The sequence below is a fragment of the Aspergillus aculeatinus genome (assembly GCF_003184765.1).
Source record: "Aspergillus aculeatinus CBS 121060 unplaced genomic scaffold BO66scaffold_28, whole genome shotgun sequence".
NCBI lineage: Eukaryota > Fungi > Ascomycota > Eurotiomycetes > Eurotiales > Aspergillaceae > Aspergillus > Aspergillus aculeatinus.
Window position 1 is genome coordinate 366,566 of NW_020291497.1, and position 23,262 is coordinate 389,827.

General features: G+C 54.0%; 8 protein-coding genes across 8 annotated transcripts in view; 7 read left to right on the top strand and 1 right to left on the bottom strand.

Moving 5' to 3' along the window:
* BO66DRAFT_453023 (zinc-binding alcohol dehydrogenase family protein) overlaps positions 1-140 on the top strand; it is a gene marked incomplete at both ends in the record, with an annotated part of 1,470 nt that extends 1,330 nt beyond the window's left edge. The window contains one exon of the mRNA XM_025651972.1: positions 123-140. Within this exon, the coding sequence (XP_025503324.1) occupies positions 123-140 (18 nt within the window). The remainder of the gene's footprint in view (positions 1-122) is intronic.
* A 352-nt stretch (positions 141-492) lies between these two features.
* On the bottom strand, positions 493-2,081 carry BO66DRAFT_412055 (MFS general substrate transporter; the record flags this gene model as incomplete). The annotated part of the gene is made up of 5 exons (XM_025649330.1): positions 493-922; positions 992-1,094; positions 1,159-1,453; positions 1,519-1,724; positions 1,778-2,081. 5 exons carry the CDS (start codon positions 2,079-2,081, stop codon positions 493-495), a joined length of 1,338 nt encoding a protein of 445 aa, XP_025503325.1.
* Positions 2,082-2,791: 710 nt separating this feature from the next.
* On the top strand, positions 2,792-4,751 carry BO66DRAFT_412056 (transcription factor domain-containing protein; the record flags this gene model as incomplete). The annotated part of the gene is made up of 6 exons (XM_025649331.1): positions 2,792-2,898; positions 2,983-3,113; positions 3,153-3,483; positions 3,534-3,764; positions 3,814-4,094; positions 4,156-4,751. The coding sequence occupies 6 exons, from the start codon at positions 2,792-2,794 to the stop codon at positions 4,749-4,751; spliced, it is 1,677 nt and encodes a 558-aa protein (XP_025503326.1).
* Positions 4,752-5,427: 676 nt separating this feature from the next.
* BO66DRAFT_351140 (MDR family MFS transporter) lies at positions 5,428-7,623 on the top strand (the record flags this gene model as incomplete). The annotated part of the gene is made up of 7 exons (XM_025644735.1): positions 5,428-5,710; positions 5,814-5,890; positions 5,970-6,220; positions 6,295-6,366; positions 6,435-6,941; positions 7,022-7,182; positions 7,249-7,623. Coding segments are annotated over exons 1-7 (1,719 nt in total), but the record flags the coding sequence as incomplete, so codon positions are not given.
* Positions 7,624-8,657: 1,034 nt separating this feature from the next.
* BO66DRAFT_375622 (uncharacterized protein) lies at positions 8,658-9,980 on the top strand (the record flags this gene model as incomplete). Its single annotated transcript, XM_025645659.1, has 1 exon — positions 8,658-9,980. The coding sequence occupies one exon, from the start codon at positions 8,658-8,660 to the stop codon at positions 9,978-9,980; it is 1,323 nt and encodes a 440-aa protein (XP_025503328.1).
* A 1,557-nt stretch (positions 9,981-11,537) lies between these two features.
* Positions 11,538-12,643, top strand: BO66DRAFT_412064 (uncharacterized protein; the record flags this gene model as incomplete). Its single annotated transcript, XM_025649333.1, has 2 exons — positions 11,538-11,672; positions 11,768-12,643. The coding sequence occupies 2 exons, from the start codon at positions 11,538-11,540 to the stop codon at positions 12,641-12,643; spliced, it is 1,011 nt and encodes a 336-aa protein (XP_025503329.1).
* A 1,219-nt stretch (positions 12,644-13,862) lies between these two features.
* On the top strand, positions 13,863-15,008 carry BO66DRAFT_412060 (glycosyl transferase family 17 protein; the record flags this gene model as incomplete). The annotated part of the gene is made up of 2 exons (XM_025649332.1): positions 13,863-13,902; positions 14,032-15,008. The coding sequence occupies 2 exons, from the start codon at positions 13,863-13,865 to the stop codon at positions 15,006-15,008; spliced, it is 1,017 nt and encodes a 338-aa protein (XP_025503330.1).
* Positions 15,009-16,591: 1,583 nt separating this feature from the next.
* On the top strand, positions 16,592-18,418 carry BO66DRAFT_453042 (putative alpha-1,3-mannosyltransferase; the record flags this gene model as incomplete). Its single annotated transcript, XM_025651973.1, has 3 exons — positions 16,592-16,674; positions 16,837-17,846; positions 17,940-18,418. 3 exons carry the CDS (start codon positions 16,592-16,594, stop codon positions 18,416-18,418), a joined length of 1,572 nt encoding a protein of 523 aa, XP_025503331.1.
* Between the last annotated feature and the right edge of the window lie 4,844 nt (positions 18,419-23,262).

Consider the following 23,262-nt stretch of genomic DNA (forward strand, 5'->3'; position numbering starts at 1 on the left):
GGGGGGGGTTGGTTTATGGTTGGAGTTTAGTTTGTCCTATGGTCTTTTGTTTGTTGTCGCTAGTTTGGTAGGTTCGGAGGGGAATAGTATCTGTTCTGTTCTAACTTGTGTCCAATTTGTAGTTCGGGGCGGGCGAGTAGAAGTAGTGAATAGTCTATAGTCAATGTATCAGTGTATGATGACATACTACTGTACAGTACAGTAGATCTAAGGGCAGTGTGGAACATTTGTGCTTTGCATCTGTCGCTCGGTATACTGTAAGATATTGTAGAATCGATGTCAACGACACAATCTCACCATACGGGCATTTGCACCGGGAACTTTAGTTTTGATCCACCATCATATGAGATAAACCATAATCTAACCTTTTTATATAATATCCCGAATGTAAGAAGACATAAACCTCAAAACCGCAACTCTACCTCTCCCTCCTCCCCCACCGCCCAAGCCCCGAACCAACCCCCTCCCCAAAATCCCCAAAACCACCCCTAACTAAACCTTCGACAAGAACCCCCACCCCCCAATCCTCACCCTCAGAATAACCATCACCACCGTCGACACCGCATACGCCACCCCACTAAACACCGCCGCGTACACATAGTCCCCGCCATTCCGGGTGATCAACACGCCCGCGATGGGGGGACTCGTCAGCGCCCCCAACCCGGCCACCGCGAACACCGTGCCGACCCGGTAGCCGATCTCCGTGGGCGGGGACAGCGCCATGACGAGCATGGGGCCCAGGCCGATGGTGGTGCCCGACACAAACCCGAACAGGATGGTGAAGACGATGAGGGCGGCGTTGCCGCGCGAGGGGAGCCAGGAGGCGAGCACGACGACGATCGAGGCGACCATCGCCAGGATGAAGACGTTGAATTGGCCGTACTTGCGGGCCCAGATCTGGGGGACGGTGCGGCCGAAGAAGCTTCCCCACGTGGATTGTCAGTTTATTGTGCGGTGGGCAAGGGGGTTCGAGGGGCTGACTGCAACATACCTTACACCGTTTTGGATGGGGATCAGATTGTAGCCCATCGTCACGGACATGCCGTAGTGGATGGAGGAGATTACCATGAACACGTAGGGGACGAACATGCCCCCTTTTTGGGTTGTCAGATTTTATCTGTTGTCTGATCTTCGGATGGTGTTGGGGAGACAACGTACAGTACATGAAGAAGCTGGCGATGCACATCAGCAAGAAGTTCACCTCCTTCAACGGCCGCAGGTAGTGGCTGAGCTTGAACTCCTTCGGGCTGTGGGTGGCGTTGGACGAGATGAGCGTGCAGGTGACGAGCAGCAGGCCGAGGATCAGGAACGCGCAGGCGCGCATCGTCCAGGCGAATCCGATCGACGAGAGCAGGTGGTTGACCATGAAGGGGAAGATGACGCCGCCCAGCGAGGAGCCGGCGATGGCGAATCCTCCGGCCAGGGCGCGGCGGTCGTGGAAGTAGGTCATGGGCTTGGAAGAAGTATGAGTTGTGTGGTGGCGGGATCAGGGGGCAGAGGCTGGACTGGGCCACTTACGGCGGTCATGGACGGAGTGATAATCAGCGAGGTGCCGAGTCCAGAGCACACGGACTGGCTGAGGATGAACTGGTAGTATTTGGTGGACAGGCTGGCCATCATGAGGCCGAAGACGTGCAGGAAGGTGCCGATGACGATGGGGAGACGCGGGCCATGGCCGTCGTACAGTCGGCCGGCCACCGGGGAGAATCCGAGCATGAAGAAGACTGAAGCCTGTTAGAGATGATGTGTTTGTGAGAGTTGAAGGCCAACAACATACAGAGCACCGAAGAGATCCAGGAGACCTGCGAACTGGAATAGTCACGCAGCTGGTTCAGCTCGTACTCAGCCTGGAAGACCGCAACGCAGTTGACCCAGCCAAAGGAGGCGAACATGCCCAGAACACCACCAGTCAGTGCCAACCAGGCCTTGGTTCCCTGTTTCTTGGGGGGCGACGCGGCAGTCGGGCTGGCATCTTCCACCGAGTGACTGGTTTCCGAGTCGCCGGCGTCGCCAGTGTGAGGGGGCTGCGGGCCCTTCTCCAAGCTGGAGGCGGTAGAAGATGAGTCGTGGGTCTCCGACATTCTCGAGGAGATGAAACTAGGCGATGGATGCACGATAAGGTAGATTGAGCATTGAGCAGGAGCTGCAGGGGAAGTTTTTCTATAGCAGAGGAAACGGGTGGGAGCCAGCCCTAAGGCAGTAAGGCTCCAAGGCTAGACTCCGGTCGCCCAGCGCTGGGGGCCGCATCCTTCGGACTCACCACCAATAGTAGACTTATTACGGTCGGAGATCTTGAAGAAAGGAGCGGAGATGGCTGACTTGTCCGTTAAGGGAGTGAGTTGGCTACTGGACTGCTCTTCTCTTGATCGGTGTGGTGAGAGGGCATGATAAGGTTGGATGGTAAGCGTAAATCTATGTGAGGCTGCATGTAACTACAGTAGATGTAGTTACAGTACAGGACTGTCAACAGATGGAGTGGCCGGAGTCAGCCAAACACTCAACAAACTACCTGCAGAGTGGTGAGAGAGATAGAATGGAATAGTCGACCAGCATTCTCCACAGATCATATGACTCAAATCAAATCAATCTGTAAGTTGAATCTGTGAATTAATCTGTAATATGTCGGGTAGGCAGGAGAGGTCACGTGTCAACCGGGGTTGGCCCAACGCCGTGTCCGCTCCCTCTCCATTTCCACTTTCTCCCTCCTATTCCTCCCCCTCCTCCGCTTCCTCTTTCTTTGCCCCCTTTCCCTTTCCATGTTATGTGAGCCCAGCAAGATCTGCGTCTCATGATGGAATCCGCCATACGCTCCCCCTTACCCTATGGCAATGCGTGTGCCACCTGTGCTCGTGCCAAGTGTCGATGCGTACCCCGGAGTGCGGGCGGCCGCTGTGAAAGGTGGGTCAAAAGTCCGTCCAGTTGACAGTAACATCAACCTCAATATCAACAATCACCATTGACAAGATGATTCAAACACCACAGATGCCACCGTCTCAACAAAGAATGTCGCATCCCCGAGGGTCGTCGTAAGACGCGCCCTCTGTCCAAGACGGTCCAGCTGGAACGGAAAATGGATGGGCTGATGATGCTGCTGACCTCCTCCGGTGCCGCCGGTCGGGCCGGACTGCAGACGCCGACTCCGCTCCCCGCAGACCCTCACCCAGAGCCTGAGGCCGAAACATCCTCCCCCGAACGCGAAGACCTCGTCGACACGCCAGCAGAGGAAGAAGAGGCTCTGCATGCCTTCCGTATACATCGACTGCAATTCCTCCCCTTGATACACATCCCCGCCACAGCTACTGCGCAAGACCTGAAACACCAGTCCCCGTTCCTGTGGCGGTGTATCACTGCGGTGGAGAGCAAGCATGCCGCCCGGCAAGCCGCCTTGTGTGTCACCATCCGCGAGCTGGCGGGCAAACGCCTGTTGGTCGACTGCGATAAGTCCCTGGACTTGTTGCAGGGGGTCCTGGTCTATCTCGCCTGGTATCTCTTTTCTCCGGGGTCTGTGTAAGTCCATCGCTGACCGATTGCAGGGTCACGTTCCACAGCCAGCCGCAAAAGTCATCGCTATGCATCTATGCCCAGATGGCGATCGGCCTGGTCTTTGAGCTGGGACTCAACAAGCCCGCGCCGCCAGACCTGAGCATGACCGTCTCCAACAGCAATGCCGTGGGCCACATGCCGGGGCTGAAAGCGTCCATCTCGACGCGCCGCACGATGAACGAACGCCGCGCAGTCTTGAGCTGCTTTGTGCTGACTTCCATGTACGTTCCACCACACTGCAACACTGGCCGAGTGACTGACCCAGCACAGGATCGCGCAGTTTCTCGGGCGAATGGACCCGCTGCGATGGACGCCGCACATGAACGAGTGTCTCGAGATCCTCGCGCAAAGCGACGAATCGCCCGGTGACGGCGTCCTGGTGCAGATCACGCGCACGCGACTCCTCGCAGACCAGATCCTGCAGGGGCCCTGGAGTGAGGGCGTATACGGCCTGCATCCGACCCAGGCGCTCGCCGCCTTCCATCTCAAGGCATTCGAGTCGCGGCTGGAGACGATCAAAGTCGAGATGCCCATTCCCCTGGCCGACAACAGTACGTGCAATCTCCCGGGAACCACTATAAACCAGCACAGCAGAGACTAACCGGCACCCAGAACCCATCCTATTCCATCTCTACGACACCGAAATCAGCCTCTACGAGGTCGCCCTCGTCAAGCCCCCGCCCGACGAGGAGATGAGCAGCCAGCGACTCGGCCATCTGTACGCCTGCCTGCACGTGGTCAAGCAGTTCTTCGACCTCTTCTTCACCATCGCTCCGGCGGAATACACCTCCCTGGCGCTGCCCTATCTCACCCAGGTGTCGCACTGCCTGGTGACCCTCTTCCGGCTCTCGACCCTGGACTACCCGGGCTGGGACAAGGCGGCGGTGAAAGGCACGGTGGACCTCTTGGTGGTCGCGGAGCAGATCGCCACGCGCATGAGCCAGGTGGCCGCGGCGGTCGGGATGCGCAGCGACGGGGCGCTCGGCGATCCGTTCAGCAAGCTGGGGATGATGATGCAGAAGCTGCGGAGCGAGTGGGCGGTGCGGCTGCCCGAGTGTCCCGGGGTGGTGGTCGATCGCGGTGGTGGGGGTGGGGAGGGGTTTGCGTCGAGCATGGAGATGGGCGATCTGGATAGTTTCCTGAGCTGGTCGGAGATGGCGTGGTTGACCGAGGGGAACGGGGCGGGCGGGTTTTCTTCTTGGTCGTAGTGGTATACATTCGGTCTATCGAGCTATGATGTCTTTGTTTATGTCGCTCTTGTTCATTTATACTTGTAGGATAAGGTGGTGGCGCAGAGCGCTTCTGATACCCGGCTAGGTTGTTGGATATATGATTACGCCTTCCATCTCCGAATCGCTTGTTCACCTTTACCACATTTGCATTGGGTGATATCTTCAGGGCTCTCCCAGGGACTTCAAAAGCATTATCCAGAATCAGAGCTTACAGGATTGAAAGCACAAATATAGCAGTCAATTCGTGCACCTTTACCACGCTGTAAGCCACGCCCGAGACCGGCGCGGTTCGCCCTGTTCCATTCTTCCCACAAAAAACAGCCAGCCATCCTATCGCTGGATCATCGTCGAATCAACACGTGTATTTGAAGAGGATCGATGCTCGACTCCTTTGCTCGGTGAATTCCTAAATGGGGAGATCTCCGACCGGTGGCAGCAAACAAGGGATGCGGCGTTGACTGCAGTGCCTACTAGCAAGGACCGGCATTCGCAGCGGGAGAACCGGCGTTCGACAGCGCCAGCGCCAAAACAACCCGGCGTCCGGAGACGGGAATCACCAAAACCGTCTCCGGCCCCAATACTTAAAACAAGCCCTCCCATCCTACCTTCATGTAAGTTCATTAGGTGCCTACTCATTACTCCTCTACACAGAGCTCAACATGGCACATACCCTCGAGAAACCCCGTTCCTCGAAAAGCCTTCACGCCGCCACGATGAGCCAAGACAGCACCAGCACCAGCAGCCGACCGCATCTGCTGGGCTCCAACCCCACCCCGTGGGAACCGGAGCCGGAGCATCACGACGAGAAGAAACCCATCCACCCGAAAGACGAGTACGAGCCGGAATGGGTGCACGGGTTGACGCTGGTGATGGTGATCGCGGGGATCACGCTGGTCGTGTTTCTGATGTTGTTGGATGTGTCGATTGTGTCGACGGTGGGCCATTCCCGATCACATCACCCCCTTGCTTGAACCACGAGGAAGATGCACTCAGAACGAAAAGCGGAAATACTGACATTATGGTTTTGATGGGGAACAGGCAATTCCCAAGATCACGAGTCAGTTCAATTCCCTCGAGGATGTGGCCTGGTACGGTAGCGCGTATACGATCTCCAGGTAGGACATCCCCTCGGTGCCCTCCGTATAGCCCTGCCCTATGTTATGCTATTTAGCTAACACCCGGGACACGAGAAAGCGCCGCCCTGCAACCCCTCACCGGCAAGTTCTACACCTACTTCTCCTCGAAGTGGACCTTCCTCTCCTTCTTCGGGCTGTTCGAGCTGGGCTCCCTGATCTGCGGGGTGGCCACCTCGTCCAAGATGCTGATCATCGGGCGCGCGGTGGCCGGGATGGGGTCGTCGGGGATGCTGAACGGGGCGCTGAACATCCTGGCCGGGGCGGTGCCGAACAAGAAGCGGCCGGCGATGATCGGGGTGATCATGGGGGGTGTGTACCCCTTTCTCTCTTCGTTCTGATTACTGCAGGAAGAATACGAGTAATTGACTAATGATGACTCGCAGTGGGACAGCTCGGCCTCGTCGGCGGGCCGTTAGTCGGTGGTGCGTTTACCACCTACTCGACCTGGCGGTGGTGTAAGTTCGGATCATCCCTTCTTTCCATCGCAAACCACAACATACACTAACACTCTGCCCCGACATAGGCTTCTACATGAACCTGCCCATCGGCGCGTTAGTCGGCGCCCTCCTCCTCTTCACCCGCATCCCAGACCAGAAACCCAAACCCCCGGCGCGGGAAGTGCTGCAGTCGCTCTTCCTGCAGAAATTCGACCTGGTGGGGTTCGTGCTCTTCGCGCCGGCGTCGATCATGCTGCTGCTGGCCCTGCAGTACGGCGGCAACAGCTACGCGTGGGACAGCGCGACGGTGATCGGGCTGTTCGTCGGGTCGGGGGTCACGTTCGGAGTGTTTGCGCTGTGGGAGCGGCGGATGGGCGCCGAGGCGATGATCCCCGGCCACCTGGTGTGCGACCAGATCGTGCTGTGCAGCAGCCTGCTGTCGATGGTGATCTTCGGGTTCACGATGACGCTGTCGTACTACCTGCCCATCTACTTCCAGTCGGTGCGGGGCAAGTCCGCGCTGGTGAGCGGGGTGAACCTGCTGCCGAATATCCTGTGTCAGTTGGTGATGGCGGTTGTGTCGGGGGTTTTGAGTACGTTCCTCCCCTGTAGCCCTTTCATCATTCACTCCTTCTGTGGACGACGCAGCAAAGCTAACAATGAACCCTCCCAGCCTCGAAACTGGGCTACTACCTCCCCTGGGGCGTGCTGGGCGCCATCCTCGACTCCGTGGGCAACGGCCTCCTCTCGACCCTGGGCCCGCACACCTCCGTCCCCAAGTGGGCGGGATACCAGGCGCTGGTGGGATTCGGGCGCGGCGCGATCTCGCAAGTTGTGAGTCCTTCCTCCTCTCCTCTCCCCAAACCACACTCCCTCCAGCCAAGCTAACAGACAGTCAAGCCAATGATCGCCATCCAGAACGCAGTGCAAGGCGACGACGTCTCCACGGCGATGGCGATGATGACCTGCGCGCAGACGTTCGGCGGCGCGATCTTCCTGGCGGTGGCGGAGGTGATCTTCGCGCAGGCGCTGCGCACGGAGATCCCGCGGTATGCGGCGGGCGTCGACGCGGCGGGGGTCATCCAGGCGGGCGCCACGGGGTTCCGGGCGGTGGTGTCGTCGGAGGACTTGCCGGCGGTGGTGCGCGCGTTCGCCAAGAGCGTGGATCAGGTGTTCTATTTGACGACGGCGTTGTCGGTGGCGCAGTTTGTGTTCGCGTGGGGGGTTGGGTGGAGGAGTGTGAAGAAGGAGAAGAAGGAGGAGGGGATTGAGATGGAGGCGTGACTTTTGGGGGATGGTTGCGTTAGAATTAGTTGCTAGCTTTTATGTCGATTTAGCGTTGGTTGCTCTCTGCTCAGGAGTCTTCATTGTGATGATAAAACTCTCTCCTCTGGGTACTAACCTCTTCGATGCTTGACATGTCTCTTTTATCCTGACTACGGGCTGTACCCTCATCCGATGGCGGATCGGCCATTGTGCGGCAAGTGCAGCGGGCGGACCTTGGTCTTTAATGAAAAAGAGTGGTCTTGGTCTTGAAATTAAGCGAGATCAACGTTACATCTGCGTATAAGGGATGGATGGCTCGAGTTGACTGAAGGAGCTTGGGGTAGGGTGCTGGAAGGGCTGGGGAACATTGCGGCGGTATGTCGAGAGGGCGTAACCATCAAGCGGCATCCAGCTCAACCGCTGACCAGCACTGCACTCGTGTCGATTAGTCTTGGCTACGCATTGTACATACAATAGGCACAATACCTATGTAACCGGAGAAAAGATTCCGTGAGCGACGCAGTGTCCTTTTGGGGCCGAATCGTCCATGCTGACTGCAGGTTGAGTGACCGTGGACAGGGATTAGACTTACCCAGTTGGGAACAAGTCCGAAAATTTCCTATTAGATTATATAGAATATGCGTTTATTATTCTGCTTGGTGTATTTTTTCCTATCATATTGTTTGTGTTGTGTAGCGAGCTAATCCAAGCAACCCAAGGCAACGTGCCTCAGTGAGCACGAGAACCGGGTAATTAGAGATCCTGAATTTGGACAAGCTGTGCCAATGTTCCTCATCAGCATGACTTTATGATTCCTCGTTTAATCGGGATTTAATGCGATCTAGAAAGGACATATCACCTGTTCTAGACTTTTTTGTTTGTTTCTGCCAAGTCGTTGATGTCATTTTTAGGCCTACTTCACAGGGTATTCCTTTCCGGCGGGATCTAACTCAGATATACCGGGTGATGCTGGCAGGCTACCTAGTATATATCTGGGCCAGATCTTGGATTGTGTAACTCAACCATCTGGTCAGGTGCGAAGCATGCGTTGCCTAAGCTTAACTGCGGGAAGATTTGGTCGGATCTTCCATACGAAATTCTTCAGAGTTGTTCTGGCTGTATTGGCCATCCTCTCCGTCATTTTCAATTATTTTCCGAACACAAGTTCAATCCGGTCACGTTTGCAATCGATCCCGCCCGATGCGGTTTCCCCCCGCAAGAATCTTATCTTGTCCGCTCTGGACGGTGCAAAATGGCAAGACCAAATTTTCATTTTCATGGAGTCTCTCGACGTTGCTTTGGGAAGAGACGCACTTGATATTACCCGATGCCAAAACGAACAGCAAGATGGCGGAATGACGACTACTTCCTGTCAGCCTTTACTCGTTGAAGTCAAGATTATTGTCCCTGCAGAGGTTGCGGACCACCCACCGCCAGGATTTCAGATATTAATGCGCCGTTACCCTTTCCTCTCATTTGTTGGCGCTCTTCCAGATTCAGACATTCCCGTTGTTGCCCGCCGCTTTCAAGGGCTCAGCGCGGTGCTCCACAACAACACAGGAGAATATTTCGACAACGTTCTGGTCTGTGATTTGGATGTCGTGTTCCAAAGGAATCCATTCACTCTCTCCCAGACCACACCCCCAGGCGTTGAACTTCTCCTTTTCGCTGAGTGGCGCGGCCTCAAAATCGGACAATGCAATGTGCATCAACGGTGGTTCGATGGTTGCTCTAAAGCCTTGGATCCACCATATCTATCCCGCGAGGACGCAGATAGATATAACACACTGGACCGAATATGTGCGGGAACTACGTACGGCACTTCCCGCGCAATATCGATCTACTTACGGACGATGGTTGCAGAGTTGACGAAGAGTAAGTACCAATGCAACGATCAAGCAACTCACATTCACATTTTCTATTCCGGGATCTTGGATACCGAGCTCAGGCAAGCTGGAGTTGGTCAATCGGAGCTGGTTCCAAATGCAGATGCCTTGCTAGGTACAGTGGGGACGACGCCTATGGTGAGATTCAATGATTGGGGGGAGGTTTTGAACGAGAACGGTGAGGTGCAAGTTGCCATCCATCAGTATAAGACGCATCACATTTTATCAGAGTTGGTATGGGCAAAGTATGGATGGCTTCGAGAATTAGAAGGCATGGAACATGTGGGTCAAGTCCCGGATCTGGAAGAAGATATGGATTGGACAAAGCAAGCCAAGGGAACCAACGCACAAGTTGGCTATGATCGCCATCTTCTGCGGTTCAAGCTGGGAAATGCAACGGGGGAGTACTGCGATACGGCAGGAAAACTCTGTTCATGCAAGTACAGTGACTGTCAAATGGACTATGCAGAATTCCAATGAGCCTGAACATATTCGAGCCCAACGGTGAGGGGAACGGGCTCGTGGGAATCGGTTTTGTCATATCATGAGTGAAGATTTTGATTCGTGCTCTTTTATGTCTTCATGCGGTGTTCTGAACTGTCTAGCTAGCGAAAAATACTCTAATATGGTCCCGTGGAGTGGCCTTGGAGGGTAAGGTGGTATGAGAAAATAGTCTTTCTAGGCTGGGTCTCTAGGTAATATGGCCGCTAATCGAGCTCCTCGTGTTCAGGAGATAGCACTATAGTAAGTTTCCTCCCTATTTCGATATTTCGATCAGCCTCAAGTCCTTCCTTTTGATCAATCCCTTGTGAGACTAGCATTGCTTCTATGCCATATCTCGTTTCAACTACCACATTTGGATAGCCGCCGCACAACCGGTGCTTACTGTTCTTATCTATCGCCATTTTAACGACCGATCTATCTACGCAAGTACGTTTTAGGTTTGATGGTCTCGTAGTTGTGCATTTTCATTCTGTGAAGGAACGCCTTTCTGGATGGCGGCCTGGCGTCTCTTTATGAGATAATTTTAGGCGCCAGGTGAAGTGAAGTAAAATTCAGGAAAAATGAGAAGGGAGCAAGAATCACAGCTTTATTACTGATCCAATCTGTTGCAGATGATGTACATGTCTTCTCAATTTCCAACAAACCTCCTCCCTTTCTCGTGGATGCCAAAGATGTGACTATTCTAATAGTTGATTAGAGGCCTCCATCATGTGAAGCCGAAGTCTACGGAACTAGATACTTGGAGAAAAGGTCTGGTAGCCCTGTTTTCATAATCCACATTTACTTCAATATCCATGCTTAGTCATATTAGGAGTCTTGTGGAAGTTAGTGACTACTTACTAGTGCAGTCAGAAGGAAGGACAACTCGATATACCAATAACACTGACAATTGCTTAACCTATATAATTGCAGCCCTTGCGCATTCGAACCGCCTAGTCAATTCCAGCGTAACCCCCGACGACGTGCGATATAGTTTATGATGTGCGGGGACTCGAAGCAGGGAATGTGCGTGGTGGAGATGTTACATTCTACCCTACGAAAAATGACAGGCGACAAGCCTTCGAGACGCTATCAATCGTGTACGCTAATGCTATCAGCTCGCCTACCTGAATGATAAATTCATCTATGCTCAGAGCATGTAGCTCGGATACGAAAGGTAAAGATCTTGATCCGTGGGTAAACCGACGGTCCGAATAATATGCTTTCGATCCCCACGAAGACAGTTTGGTCGGCTGGCCGGTCTAGATTCCTTTTGCGACAAAGAAACTAAAAGATCACGGCCAACATTCAGGGGCGGGTTTCATCAGATAAGTCCCATGGATTACAGAACCTAAACCTTTCACACAGAAGACACCGATCGGATACGGAGTCAATTACCTCACAGCTCATGCTTTTCTTGATGAATTCATAGTAGATGCGACAACATAACACACTCGCGTTTCCTCTCACTCGCCTGGCATCAATCTATCCTTGACCCCCTGCCATTTCACCCCTCAATTTCGGGATACTATTCTTCGCGAACGAATATCTTCTATGGAGAAAGAAAAGCATATTGAGATCGGACCGGCGCTGTCTCCACCTCCAAGTCCCGAAGATGCCGGGCGGACGGAGACAAGCAAGCACACACCAGTCTGGATAGTCATCAATATTATCGCAACCGTTGCAATTGTGAGTGCCAGTCCGGCCTAGATGCCGTCCTCAAGTTACACAGCGATGAAGAGAAAAGAGAGATCGAGAGAGAGAGTCATTAGCTGACGAACCAGGTATACATCAACAAGTCCATCTTCTCGGATCCTGCCTTCGCCAAGTGCCATTTCAGCTTCGTTGCATATCACTTCACCATCACCGGGATTCTTCTGTTCATTGTGCGACGAGTCTCGATCCTGAAGATCACGCCCACAGAAACCCCCCTGATGAAGATTCTGCCCCTCTCGCTGATCATGTGCGCCAACATCATCCTGATGAACCTGTCACTGGCCTACAGCTCGATCGTCTGCTACCAGATCGTCCGCATCCTCCTCACCCCACTGACCGTGCTCATCAACCTCTTTTTCTACAACTCCAAGATCCCTCTTCACGCGGCTATTGCGCTTGTGCCCGCCTGTCTCGGCGTGGGGCTCGTGACTTACGCCGACCTGCTCCCCCGCCAGCGATCCCTCCCTTCAAGCCCGGGGGTCATGGACTCGACCTCTGCCCTGGGGATTATCTACGCATTCAGCGGCGTCTTCTGCTCCGCGCTGTACACCGTCTGGGTGGCGCACTACCACTCGCGTCTCAACATCTCGAGCATTCAGCTCCTCTACCGGCAAGCCCCTTTCTGTGCGGTCTTCATCGGCAGCATCTCGCTGGTCACCGATTCGTTTCCGGTCTGGGCCACGATCCACCCCCACCAATGGGGTCTTTTATTACTGAGTGGCGGGTGTGCATGCTTGATCAACCTCTCGTCTTTCCACGTAATCAATGGCGCGGGCGCAGTGACCAGTACAGTGGTGGGGCAGTTGAAGACGTGCCTCGTCATTGCGCTGGGCTGGATGCGGAGCTCGACGGCGATGGCGACGGAGAGTGTTCTGGGTGTGTTGCTGGCGGTGCTGGGCATTGTTCTCTACACCGCGGCCATGCACAAGGGCGATGCTCGATAGTTTGCTTTGCACATCGTGGGATGGCAGGATATGGGTACTTTGTACACCACGATCGAATCAGATGGCAATGGTGCATGATGGTTCAGAATTCTTTTAGCGTGCGATACAGTTCTCGAAGTTCATAGGAGCAGTTGTTAGACTCTACAAGGATTGCAAGACGCAGCTGATGGCATATACAGTCAAGGTAACCAAACCAAATCTCAACTTCCTCCTTGCTTCTTTCTTTTCTTTGAGTTTTCTTGATTTTTCTTGATTTTCCTTTTTCCTTTTCCCATTATATTGATTATCATTACTATCTTCTTCTTTGTTGGAAGGGGAAATGTGGAATCAACTTCAGTAGTAGTGCCCCCCCCCCCTCGTGAAAATGCTCTACCCCACAGTGACTAACTACATCGCACCCCAAATAATAGTAGCCAAGTACTACTCGGTAGGTAGTCCCAAAGTCCAACGAAAAGGAGAACCAATGGCGATTAGCGGTGAGAAAACTGGTACAGTATTTTCGCCCAACTGCGGAAGTGGCAACCGTATGATGCGCTCTGTGTTAAAGACCGCGGATTTGAATTCATGCTTATCTTGCAGATCCTCCATCTCGATCCCATCGAGTACCGTGGGAATATAAGCTTTCGTTCCGCGAGCTTAAAGCTCCGAGAGACAATCCGACAAAGAAACTTCGATGTCATGACTCCAGTGATCAGCGCATGTAAGCTCTTAACTCGAACCGGGATGAGCCCTAACCACGGAACCAGCGCGGCTTCGTAAACTTACTCGGACCGAGGTCTCGACCAGCGTAACAGGTGGCCAGGACATGCTTGTCATCCCCAAAGACGATCACACGAGCACTGTTATCTAGCATCGTGATCGCAATCCAAGTTCGCTGTCGTATACACTGGAAGAGTGATTGGTGCCCCGCCGATCAGTAATCAATCATCCGATGCTGAGGGATCTAGACACGTCCTCTCTGGATCCAAAAAAGCTTCCTGGGATGGGTCCGAACGAAACCTACTGCCTCTTCATTGACTTTACTAGGCTCAATTGAAATAAGTCCACATTTGAGTGCTAACGGCCCATCGCGCGCACTACACTCTGCCTTGCATGTGTATAGATTAGTTCGCACTGTCTTGTCGTATTACATCCCCTCTCAAGCCGCCTCTACAAATCGCATTCACTGCGAAGGGATTCCCCAAACCTACAGATGCCTTCTTATTCTTCTCCTCATGAAATGAGTTCTGAGAGGAACGCGTTCAAGGGCATTGTTCACCGTATCCCCCGACCACTCTCCAGAATGTCCAGCAAACGACTACAGCAAACACTTCTCCTCTCCGCGCTACTAACCACAACATGCCTCCTACTTAGACCCTACCTGCTGATCCCTCCATCCTCACTCTCAGCTAATGATGCTGTTCCCGCCGCCATCCTTCCGGATCCCCACCACCACGACTACCTCCCCGAAGCCGAAGCGGAAGCCCTTTGCGCGCAACACGATCTCCGGCCGTGGCGCGAGCGCACCCAGGGCCGTAAGATCTACGACTTGATCCCCTTCAGCACGGAGCTGGACTGGCTTGAGATCCGTATGCATGAGTTAGACAGCCAAGTGGATTACTTTGTGATCGTCGAGTCCACCGAGACCTTCACGGGGCAGCCGAAGCCCCTGCACTTTGCGAACCACTACGCCAACTTCTCCCGGTTTGCGCCCAAGATCCTCTACCATGCGCTGGACCTCGCTCCCTTACGTCACAATAGCACCTGGGAGCGCGAGGTCTACACGCGCAATGCCCTGTTCACCGCAATCTTCCCCTCCTTACTCGGCGCCGCGCGCCCCAACGCGGACGACATCCTGCTCGTCTCGGACACCGACGAGATCCCGCGGCCAGAGACGCTAACCCTGCTCCGCAACTGCGTCACCCCGCCACGGGTCACCCTCCGCAGTCGCTTCTACTACTATTCGTTTCAGTGGCACCACGTCGGCGGCGATTGGCACCACCCGCAGGCGACCGTCTACGCCGGGCTGGAGCGGACCATCCTCCCCGAGGACCTGCGCATGCAGAGCGCCGGGAACCCGACCGGTCTCGACCTGGGCAACGCCAGCTGGCACTGCAGCTCGTGCTTCTCGCGGGTCGCGGAGCTGGTCCAGAAGATCCGCAGCTTCTCGCACACCGAGTACAACCGGCCCGAGTTCGTCGAGCCGCGCGAGATCGTGCGCCGCGTGCGCCACGGCCTCGACCTGTTCGACCGCGAGGGCCAGGACTACGAGAAGGTCGCGCACGTCACGGACGTGCCCGAGTACCTGAAGCGGAATGCTCGTCGGTTCGCGTTCTTGCTGGATCGCGATCCCGAGGACGCCAACTTTCAGGACTATGTGGTGTGACCGACCGTCGGTTTTTATCTTTTCTGGCCTGGTCTGGTCCCGCGTCGGTAGGTGAATATCCGCGACACCGTAATACGTCGAGACCAAAAAGAAAGTCGAGTCGGAGCCAGACGGCCGGCCTTGATCTCGTGTCAGCATGTAGTGAACCTCCCGATAGCTCGAGGCTTGAGGTGTGGCGCCGATTCGGGGTGCAAGTATAGTTCTCCCAGCTCGGGCAAGCTCTGAGCTGTGTAGATGGACTTGGTTAGTAGCATGACAGCGATTCTGACCGGAGTTAGCATTCGAACCGATCTTCATGGCGAAGGCTAGATCTCCTGTGCGAGATTAAGCTCCAGCGCTCAGTGGTGTGAAAGAAAGTCAGATGACCTTGCCACTGATTCTGACACTCAATGAATCGGTCAAACTACCACTGACACGAAGACACCGACAACGGAGAAAGATAGGACAGACTCTTGTGAATATGCGGAGGCTTGTGAGGTCACACCTTGAGTGCGTCCGTCGCTTTGCTGCCATTGTATATACAGGCGGAGTCGTCCACATAAGGCTCGTCGTCAGTGTGCTCATCGATCAACTTGGGAAACTGTGTCAGCAATGCGAGGCCTCAGGGGGGGCTATCTGGAACGTGTTTCTTTGAAATCTTGGCGGTTGGATTGGTTGAACTATCGGAGTTCTCAAGGTGGGTATCGCTGGATTACTCAAAATGCAATCAAAGTCGTTGTGACCACAAAGGCTGGTTCGTAATCTCATCGTCGTCCCCATTGAATTGTGAACATGGCATATAAAGTAATTTTGATTCAGGTACCATGGCAACCAACATCTGGAAATCGAACCTCAAAATCAGTCTTAATCTTCGTCTTACGATTTGCTTTATGGAAGTAAAGGTTCCAGGCAATAGTCCGAGATGAATGGTATAATAGCGAGAAGGAGAAATCAATCTCAACATGACCAAAATTCCATGCCGAGCCAGCCCACTCCCACTGGCACCTCCGTCCCGTATCCCGACCACATACTTCGAACTTAACTTGGCACGCCCCGGTCGATCGAACGAAAGAGCTTAAAGCAAGCTCAACCCCGGTAAGGGTAGAGTCCCCATCTCCCGTGGGCCCAGGAAGAGGGAGCTGGGACTGACGACGGACCCATGGCTCGCACCCGATCGTGATCTCCAGATGAAACCTGTGGGTCCGTCCGCTTCTTAGTGTGGGTGCTTGATCGTATATAATCTTGGCTGTGAGTTCACTGGTCGAGCGTGTGGGATTGTACGAATTGTTTCAGGGCACGGGGTGTGCGGAATTGCTCGTGTTTGGGGTGTGTCGTTCACTCGTCACGCTTTAGAATTTGATTTCAAAATTAAAAGTTTAGCGGATTCCAAGAAAGGTCACCAATGTAGACCGGGGTGGAGATGCTGGAGCATGAATACGGCAACCTTCGACGTCAGGACCATGCGCTGGACATGGGCGTTTGCTCCTCGATCGAAACTAACTCCGGGCTATATGCTATAAAAGACTTGTCTGGTGTTCAAGCTGTGTGTTATTGTCAACGCCCATCACTTGGCCCCTTACTCCCGGCCGCAATATCTCAGTCCGATGTATACTCTCTCGCATTTCCCCAACCAAACCCGCCGGGGTTCAATCCTTTCGAGGGCACTGCTCATCGTCCTTCTGGCAGGGTATTGCTTCAAAGCAACCCTCTTCACCCTGGAATACCGCTCAGGACACTGCAGCTCTCCCATCTACAGACGCGAATACCCAAGCGCTGCAATTGCACAACCCCACTCCCAAAGGCCATTAGCCCTACCCAGCCCAGCTCCTCCCAGCAACATCCTCCCCAGCTTCGACCCCACAAACTTCACCAAGAGCCTCGCCCACCTCCTCTCCCTCATTCCTGACCCGATCCAGGCGCAAGACCTCGTGAGCCCCATCACCAGCACCGGCGAGACCAAACTCCACGAATTCGGCCTACGGGCCCGGGTCTTCCGCTCCCTCTTCGCCGCCTGGGAAGCCGTCCACCTCGTGCCAACAGCCACTGGCCCCCTCACCCGCGATGACATCCTGCAGCTCCTCCAAAATGACCCTGCCATCGCCCACAACCTCCAAACCGACACCCCAACCCTAATGCACAGGTACGAGACCCTCCGCACCTTCTACACCCAGCTCTCCACGCGCCTCTTCGACTGGACAACCCCCTACTTCCCCTCACACGCCACTCTACACACGCAATTCCACCACGGCGGAAGAGGCCTCGTCCTGACCGCGGGCAACAAACAAGCACCCTACGTCCTAACCTCCCTGCAATCCCTCCGGCAACAAGGCTGCACCCTCCCGGTGGAAATCATGTACCTCGGCGACGACGACCTGGGCGAAGACGCCCGCGACGCCCTGCAAGCGGTCCCCGACGTCATCACACGCGACCTATCACCAATGGTGCAGGACGAAGGCTGGACGCTGCGCGGCTGGGCGGCCAAACCGTTTGCGATCCTGCTCTCCAGCTTCCGCGAAGCGATCTTCATCGACGCGGACGCACTGTTCCTCACCAGCCCGGCGGACCTGTTCCATGACCCGGGCTACGTCGAGACGGGGGCCCTCTTCTTCAAGGACCGGCTGCTCATGCCCGGGGAGAAGCGCGCGTGGCTGCGGCAGGTGCTGCCGGCGCCGTTATCGCGGGCGGTGCGCCGCAGCCGCATGTGGACGGGCCAGAGCATCCACATGCAGGAGTCCGGCGTGGTGGTCGTCGACAAGTGGCGGCACTTTGTGGCGTTGCTGCTGGTGACGCGGCTGAACGGGCCGGATCGCGACGGCGATACGGCCTTGGGTAAGGTCGGCGTGTATGATATGGTTTACGGTTTGTCTTCCTTTCCCTCCCTCCCTCTCTTTCTCACTTTCCTTTGTCTAGGAGGGCGACGGATGCGGTAGGGCATGGCTAACGGGTCAACAGGCGATAAAGAGACCTTCTGGCTGGGCTGGGAGCTCGTCGGGGATACGGATTACGCGTTCCACGAGGGCGCGGCGGCGGTCATGGGCACGGCGAAGGTGAACCGCGCGCGGGCAGCAGCTGGGAATGAGACGGTAAATGCAGGTGGGGATGATTCGGAGAGTGGAAGCCCTGAAGATCCCCGGTTCAGCATATGCGCGCCGCAGCTGCTGCACCTGGGGACCGACGGCCGCCCGCTGTGGTTCAACGGGTGGCTGCTCCCGAACAAGTACTCGGACGACCCGCGCCAGCAGCCGACGGCGTTCGAGGCGTTCATCACGGAACCGCCGGATGCGACGGCCGTGGGGGCGTGGAAGCTGCAGCAGAATAACGTCTGCTGTCTGGCGGCGGATCAAGTCGGGAGTTTCAGCGCCGCGGAGAAGAAGGTGCTGGGGGGGATGGTGGAGATCGCGAGGGCGGTGGGCGCTATTGGTGAGGAGTGACTTGGATCCTTGGATGTATGTTTGAATTGAGGAACAGGTGAGAAGCCACATGGTCTATCTGCTCCATTGGTTCGAAATGATATCGTAAATATGATTGTGATGGAGGCACGGCTGCACGCAGCTTAGGGTTGGCATGCGATAGAATCCACCGCGGGTGCTAACCAAGTCTCCAACCATCCACAACCCGTCATTGATCCGAGCTCAATCCCTGAAAATTGCTCTCGACAGTATCTAAGTCGCGCCGCCGAAAAGAACCACGGCTTCAGAAGGGTGAGATATCACCATTGAAGCAGCAAACTAGACCATGAGATGTATTACTTACTGTCTGCTTTCATCTCCACTGTCAGAGGCGTTGGACAGTCGGCTGAACAGAGGGTCTGTATCCTCGATCCTCGAGCCAGGAGTGATTACCCATGTCGCTGGGCTCTTGTTCACTGCCCGCAGTGAGCAGGTGTATAGGATCGCCTGTGGAGCAGCCCAAATAGATAGAAAGCAAGGGAGCCTCGAGGCCTAGACACTAAGATTGCAGAGACAAAGGGTAAATCTCTTCCTCTGGGAGATTTATTTCCATTGCCTCGAATTATCTGGTCACCGAGAAAGAGTTCTCCTGGAATCTGGCGCCAGAGTCTACGTCAAGTTCAAGAAGAAAGGAAATCTAGAACAGATCACCACAAAACAAAAGAAGGGAAAATAAACAGAAGACATAGTCGTAAGAGAAATGCCAAGCCATAGACAATCGTGTTCACATGAACTGGATGCGAACCACACGTTATGGGAGATGTGGTGACGAGCCCAGTATCAGTTGTTGCCGAGTAGGGCTGAACCACATTTTGATGTATGCCAGTACATTACATTACATTGAGAGTCAATAGACAGCAGGATTCAACGGTTCATTGCTCAGGATGCGGGAAAGTGGCGACCGTAGATTGAGCCTTGAACTAGGCCGAGACTTTTGAGCTTGAGTTCATGTTATCTTTATCTTACAGATTGAAAACTCGATCCTCTTTCGCCCGGTGATTCAGCCCCACCTGGCGGATCCCACAGACCCATGGCTTGATTCCCGGAAAGCTTAAAGCTCACTTCAGTCTCAGTGACAAAGGCATTTGATGCACTGACTGTCGGATCCGGAAGAGCTCCACCCACGGAACAAGTGCGGCTTCGTAAATCCGCTCTAGCTGAGAACTCAATCGCATTGTGTGGTCCGCGGAGTTGATCACACGGACACTGGCTTCTGAGCATCGTATTTGATTCCCAGTGTCGCTGCTAGATACACTTTTGGAGCGGTTGGCACCCGCTGGTCGGTTATGCGAGGCGACTGAGAGGGCCCATTCAATTCTGGGACGAACAAGGGTTTTGAGATTAGTTCGTGGAGTTTCAGCAGTGCTAGTGTTTTGTCCTGCCCTCCCTATAAGTGCTATTGGTTCATCATACCCCACATTTTACCTCTACCCCGGTCAAGTCTGTCCTTTGTTATGTATAATTTTAGTTCTGCTCGTCGTCATTATTTGCAACTCCAGCGATCCACTCCAAGTTAATTTCATAGCGACGAGAATTCCACTAGCTGGAGGGAAGGTAATCTCTCAAGGCATTTGCCTGTTTCCTCCCTTCCGTATGGAATGTCAGCCCTAATAGAAACTCTTCTTGGCGCGTCATTCACTCACCTCCAACAACAACATGCCAGCATGTCCAATAAGCGACTGGAGTCAATCCTGCCCTGCGCTAGACCACTCCTTCCCCAACTCAATTCCACCTGGGAGTGCGAGGCCTAACAACATAACGCGCCGTGTCTGTTGGATTGGACCCCGAGCATGCCGACTTTGAGGATTGTGGGCCTTGGTCATGTGAAAACTCACTATCTACACGAGATTGAGTTTGTCTGCTTGAAATGAGACGAGAGTGTTCCCTCGAAAACCACTGTTCGCAAGAATGTCAAGCGTATCGTAGATTGCCTGCTTCGCCTGATTTTAGATTCAGTCTGATATGATGACCACCAGTTCCTCCTCGTGGTCCATCAATCCATCATTTCCATGAGCAGTCCCGGAGCAATTCTTCGCTTTGGCTCCAAGAACAACCCTCCAAATCTTGTGTACAAGAATCAAGCCTCTCCATAAGTCAATAGCCACATCCCCGAGGACCGAAGAAGAACTTTCGGCCGTAACTGCCACTCCCAACCACCAACACGAAGGCCATCCCACCGTCCCCACAGCCCCACATCTCGCTCGAAAAGTGACGCAGGTCGGCAGGGAAATCCGAGTGGATTCCACTCACGTGAGTCTCCAGTCAGTGTTCGTTTACTTTCGGGAGTCGTATCGAAACTGAAGTTATTGGGAGGAAACAGAAAAGACGGCCTGATTTGTGAGCGTTGTCCGAAGTACTCGGAGTCAAGATCATAGCCACATGATCAAAACGCCACGTAGAAATCGTTGCACCCCCTATTTTCTATCACGAATGCGACTTTGGGCAAATTGTGTGGCTTACGAGTGCCTAGCACTGTTCACTGATCACTGTCCACGCACCGCACCCTTGACCCCTCTCGGTGCGCCCAGGATTTCCTACACGAACCGCAGACCCCAAAGGGACCTACCAGGGACCTGGCATCTCTCAACTGCGCTCGGATGCGAGCCGTGGATCCGGTGCCCGTGCGTCCCCGCCCATAACCTGCAAGGTGACAAGTGGCGGGTTGCTTCGTGTGGGGCTAGGGTTATGGTTCCGCGGTAGGCCGAAGGCCAGATTAAGCTTGTTTCCGCTATCATGGGAGGAGGAGGTTAATCCTGATTGCGAGGGGCATCCACCCACGAGCCTTTAGTTGCTGGAAGCTTGGAGTAAAGAGTTGAAGTGTGATGGACCTATGCGGAAGTCGCGAGCAAATGGTTGGGTTGAATCTAAACCTCTGAGTTCATTGCTTAGTACGATCTTATTGAGTTGAAAACTACCTACTCCATTCAGTGGTTCATTAGGGGCGAAACATGAACGTTCATCAGAATCGCGTTACTAACAAAAATTTCCGGCTTACACTCTCAAGACTCCTAAAAGAATGGCAAGCTGTAAAGTACCAGACCGTCAGGGACGAGATCAAAACCAACAAACAACGGTATACGAAAGTCCAGTCGTAAACGCACAAATGGAACCGAAAGTTGGAGCAAAGAGAAAGCTACAAGTATCACCTCTTCCTGGAGTCCCGGTTCCATTCCTGTAACTGTCTTCCCCACGCCCGTATCCTTTTCTGAGTTTCTTTCAAGATACTTGCTTCTGGTACTGTGTGGTTGTGTGGTCCAGGATGAGGCCTGGGCTTCCCATTACCCCGAGGGCATGTACCGACGGGTTGCATACAAAAGACGAATCATCTGTCGTTCGTCTCCAAATCCCTCGGGACCCTGCTGATCCGACAGGATCCATCACTGGTCAGGATATCCTCGCGGAACAATAGTATGCCTGGTTCGAGCTGTTCACCGGGTCGTCGTTTGCCTTGATGGCTGATGCCGCCAGTGGTTCCAAAGGAATACGAAGAGGGAGAAGAATAGCCTGACCAGCGGGTCATTCAGGATCGGCTTGAGACTCCGGAAAGCCAACCTGCTCAACCTGAAAGGCGTGGTGATAACCCGGATTCGGCACTCTACGGGTCAAAGGGATTCTATCGTATTGGAGCTCGGAGTTCTGGGTGACAGAGTAAGGCGTTATCGAATCATCTCGCTGCACTGCAGGAATGCTATCACGATAATCACGAGTCCTATGCACATAGATAGGTCGCAACAGACGAAGTACTCGGTATATAGAGTTCTAGTCAGAGTGACAGAATCATCAGACCAATGAGCGTCGTGTCATGAAGTTGAAGTCCTATTTAGACTTCGCAATCAATGCTTGTGCTCTTAGGTTTGTATTAGCTATTCGTGTTCGATGTTCGTGTTGATTTTATGTACCAACCGTTCGTGTTGAATAGTATGGAACCGGATCGACTGTCCTCTTTGTCTGAGAAAGTATCGTGGCATACTCTAACATACACAGGCGCCTCCGTATTGAAGCTATCCAGACAGCAAGTCCATTGCGTCACAGATGCATTGAGACCGGTCTCCTCAGGCTGCAGAGGTAGTGCTTCAAAATATGATTCTGGCGCTGTAGATGATGATGAAGCTATCGTAAACCCCTCATCCTGATACGGATCACCCGGTCTAGATCATCTTCAGACTCAGAAATCTTTCGTATTGGAGGTCGTGTTCAGCTCGTCCCTAATCGCAGGCTACGCTTTCTATGCACTTCCGAAGTACATCGGCAGCAGCCTCGAAGAGCTATAAGTAGGCAGCAAAGCCCAAGTCTGCTTGTTGTCTCTCACCAAGGTTCAAGCCGACTTCTTTTCGACACGATGAAAGGACTCTTTATACTTACGTCACTGGTAGCGGGTCAGTTCCCCAACAACATAATCCTGATTTCCGGGAGCTTCCAAGAGCACTGAGCTAACAGATTCGTTCAGCTGTGACCGCGATTCCCCAGGGTGGTAATAGCGAATGTGCGCAGTGGTGTGCAGCGAACTTTCCCCAGCCTGGAAGTGATTGTACCTCCCTCGCTGCAAAGGGCCAAGGACCATGCTACGTATGTGGTCCAGGCATCAAACCACCGGGAGCGGATTTGAATACGGATCCTAAGAACTGCGGAGCTTGCGGCAAGCAATGTCCTGATGGTCAAGGTTGCAGCGGTGGTCAATGCAAGTCCCAATGTTCTAGTGGTGAAAAGCTGTGTGGGACTAAGTGTGTCAACACGAATACCGATCCTGCTAACTGCGGAGAATGCGGAAAGGCCTGTTCGTCCGGGCAGACTTGCACTGGTGGTGAATGCAAGTCCCAATGTTCTAG